At 37.9% G+C, this 4218-nt stretch overlaps 1 protein-coding gene across 1 annotated transcript in view; it reads left to right on the top strand.

Annotated features, from left to right (window-relative positions):
• Parg (Poly(ADP-ribose) glycohydrolase) overlaps nt 1-3698 on the top strand; it is a 16884-nt gene extending 13186 nt beyond the window's left edge. The window contains exon 14 of the mRNA XM_086976757.1: nt 3277-3698. Coding sequence (XP_086832883.1) covers nt 3277-3401 — 125 coding nt within the window. The 3' untranslated portion in view covers nt 3402-3698. The remainder of the gene's footprint in view (nt 1-3276) is intronic.
• The last annotated feature ends 520 nt before the right edge of the window (nt 3699-4218 follow it).

The raw sequence follows: 4218 nt of genomic DNA, 5'->3' as shown, positions 1-4218 counted from the left end.
ATATAAAATCATAATTTTAAAAAAGTATAGCACGGTGAGCGTTCCCCAAACTCAGCTTTGTGCTGAATATCTGCGCCAGAGTGGAATGTGTTAGATAATACGGCATCCTTCAGATCTTTGAGTTTCTAAATTTGTACGAAAATTATCATGAGTTTATTATAGTTATTGCTACAATAATCGAATGAAGAAATTATGGTTGTTTTGTATTATCTTTGCAGTATCCAAAAGCTACCTTAACTTGTACAAAACTTCTACGACACAGAGTCATAATTTCATGCCTGTTGAGGTGCACATACTCGATAGAAACTAACTTTACAAAGACAGATTAGTTTACTTAAACAGAAAGCCAAAATTAATTATAAGCCTATTATAAGCAAAGCTTGTTTAGACTTATGTCACAGCACTTTGTAGCTCGCTAATCAACGCCATAAACCTGGTCGTTTTTTTTATTATAATTGTCCATTGTCATTACAAGTGATCGAGACATATGTCAGCAGAATAGACAGGTATTTGTTTACAACCCAATTATCCAGGCATTTTATGGACTATTCTGCCTCGTTTTAAAAAAAACGCTGCTAATCAGTTTTTGGATTACGATTATCCCTCTGCCGTAACAGCTTTTGAATGTAAACACGTACTCCCTAATCAAACAACCCAGCAATATGCTCTTTAGTAGTCAGTGATTCCAGAGCCTGACCAGAAATGAGAAGATCGAAGTCCATAGTCGTGTCATATTTGGTCTCGATGACATAATCCGATTACCTCACCACGTGAACAGCACAGATGTAATTGTACTCTCTCTATTACCCTTATTTTCATTCATTAATTTATTCCAAGAACGACACTATATGAATAAAGTTTCTAAAGTCTGCTAAATACATGTCTTAAATATTTTCCGCGAAGCTGCGCTGAACCTACTAGTTGATATTTCATGCAGATGTTTATCACTGATGGTTTGAATTATGACTGCTTACACGTGCCTCCTCTGTTTGGCGCTTGGCGGACACACCTTCGTGATTTCTCCAACCTACCCGTAAGGTTCTCGATTTGTTTTGCTCAACCTCTATACAAGCAGGGCATGGCAAGCTTGTGTTCATATAAAAAATACAGTTTGTTTTCTATTATATCAACAAGCCTACCTTCTGATAATCGCAACATATTTATGGCCCGTTGCTGTATCGTCCGCGGAAATATTAGTAGTAGTTGTAGCTCGTATTGGGGGCGTGTCTATATAAACCTTAAACATATCATTACAGGCCCTTCTCCCGCACAATAAACTACATGTAACCAGAAGCAGATTCTTAAAGGTCGTGCTATAGACCCGTTCTATTGCTAAATTTTTCAGAAATTACGTGCAGATTATATAGGCCAAAATGTTCTTTTTGAATATCGTTGCTGTGTATTACGTTTTTATACTTAATAACGACTGAACTCATTTGCGCCTTTGATAAGGTTCTGTAGAAAATTGCACCGACATTTGCAGAATAAGTGTAGCTATTTTTCGCTGCCCCATACTCATTGCTTCGACAGAAAACCAAAACATAGATAAAGGTTGTTGAGCAAATAGCCGGCAAAGCACTCAAGGTTAATCAGATCGGATTAATGATCAAAAACTGCTACGAAACCGCACTTCTTTTTGCGGTTGAGTTCTTCGTTTACTTCGTTTCCGCTATCCTGTTTCCTACCTCATATTTAGCGTTGGCACTTTTTTTGGACAAGATTAGTCTCTCTCGCGAGTGGTTACGACCAAACTTGCAACAAACCATAGACCACTACGAATAGTGACAATAATAACGATAATATAAACACACATGAATATCAAGGGCAAACCTTTACCACCTAATCGCCGCCGCTATCATATTCCAGCTGCTCTTTTCCCATTTTTCTTATTCTTCTGCCTGCCCTAGCTCAGTATTCGAACAAGCCTTACTCATAGAAGAGCCTCTTTGATGAAATACATAAGTGTTTATAATGTAATTGTTTAGCTACTCTTGGCTAAGTGTAGCGCTGCGTTGCTTATTGATGCCGCTGAAAGAACGGTTGTGCGGTAGTTCCACTACCGGCTCATGGAAAATCGTCTAGAGGAACTACTGAAAACGTTTCGGGGCCTATATCAGAGCGCGTGCACCACTTCCTGTTCGATATTCTCGGTCGAATAGGCCCGCCGCCGCTGCCATCGTCAGCGCTAAGCATGGCAACAATAGCGACATTGAAGCAGTGCTCATTTTGGACTCCGTAGTCGAGTGCGTGCAGCAGCAAAAGCCGTAGCAGAAGTGCCGAGATGCTGTTTACCAGAGATAAGGAGAGCCTGAAATTTATAGCTGTCGGAAAGAAATTGAGGGAGCTGCCAAATGAGACACACCGTTTTTCCACCGTATGTTAGCTTAATATGTTATTAGTATTATCATTGTGATGATGATTTTGTCTTGCGTGCTGTATTGGCCTGCTTTTGCCTATTATCCGCTAGCGAAAAATCACCGTCTATGTGTGTGCGTGTGTGTCGGCTGGTTTCTACACGAAGATATATATTGGCTTTGAGAGGGCGAAAGATTAGGATCATTAAGAGAATAAAATATAATGATTTGTCGCCGCTCGTCCGACCCAAATAGTTGCAGGAACGTCTGACCGACCAAGCGGCTTATTTATCAGCTCTATATATTATATATATATATATATACATACATATGTATACATGTGTAGATATGCCTTCTACATTTGGCCACATCCATGAAGAGCATCACTGGCCAGTGCAGTTGAAGTGGGTCGGATTCATTACCCTTGAGACCCATGTGCTTTGTTTTATAGAAAGAGTGAAGACTGCGAAAGAAACGTGATGCGGCCTGGTTGATCATAGGGATTATTGCGCTGTTAAATCGGCCAGACGTATAAAAACAACCTACTACTGACAAATGTAATGTATTATAGATTAGCTCGAAAGGAACCCCTGGAGGAAAACTCAGTGTATATATTGCATGAGAACTGAAACAGAAACTGCATGAACGTATGGCTGGGTCGTGTGGCATCATCATTTAGCGATGCTACTTAAAACAAGTTGAATTCTCATTAAACGGTCATTGCATTTCTATCTAAAGGATACGTCGACCTCTGAGTGATGACGGCCGATCAGTGGAAGAAGTACACCGACCAGTCTGTCTTTAAAGATATCATTGTTATGTCGTCTGATAGTTAGCTGATATTTTGGATTGAAAAAAACCTCCGAGCATCAGAGCAGATGACAACAATTAATACGTGTTTCAATGGAATGATTTATTTCAGGTGATATGTTTCTCTTGTTGAAGAGGTATGATAGACTGTACGTGGAAAACAAAGTTACCCAATACCCCTCTTTGTACGACTTTATTCACGCGACATTTGAGAACGAATCGGACAGTGGTGAATAAATAGTTCTTTCAGAATACGAAAATTTAAAGCGGATCCATATTCTATGCTTTGTCAAGACCGAAGGGATAAGTTAGCTAAGCTAATAATTAGATATCTTCATCGTATAGAAGTCTTGTCTAATGATTTTGTTTCGAAACATCTATTGCAACCCCGTCGTCCGAGACAACTGTATAGCATAGGCCGCAACCGGTCCTTATCTTATATTTAAGGTGTTAAATGTCGACTGCGAAAATAATTCTATGCAAATTAAAGTTCGAATAAAGAACTTGTTCCTTATTTCGAATTGATGAACGAAATACTGTTTTAGGACAATAGACAGAAATTGCTCAAATAAGAAAGCCAATAGATATAACTAGAGTAAGTATTTAGGTACATTTATGTAAACTGAACGTGAATCTGGCCTAGAAATCAGGATCTGAAACAACAATTGAAAAAATATTAAATGCCATAAGCTTTACTATTATTATAACTTTCTGTTAGTGGTAGTTCGTCATCGATCAAAGTCCTATTTTATTTAAAAAACGGATAGGTGAAGTGTTATTAAAAGGGCGCATACAGTTACAGCGTACCGCGGATCTATGTGTTGCTTGTTAATATCACTAAATACATCGTAATAATGTATTAAGTGATATAGACAAATTAAGAAATAGATGTAGCTAAATGAATGGAAAATATGTATTTGAATAAATAAGTTATTCTGCTGTCTAATATCATTTATTTATTGTTATCATCATTTCTATACACGTAGTACTAGAAAGCTTGAAGTAAATAGAGTTGCCCAATTTATGTATATATACATATACATATATATATATA

The sequence above is a fragment of the Varroa destructor genome, unplaced genomic scaffold (genome assembly GCF_002443255.2).
Source record: "Varroa destructor unplaced genomic scaffold, Vdes_3.0 BEIS01000001.1, whole genome shotgun sequence".
Lineage (NCBI taxonomy): Eukaryota > Metazoa > Arthropoda > Arachnida > Mesostigmata > Varroidae > Varroa > Varroa destructor.
This window is presented reverse-complemented; position numbering and strand designations above follow the sequence as displayed.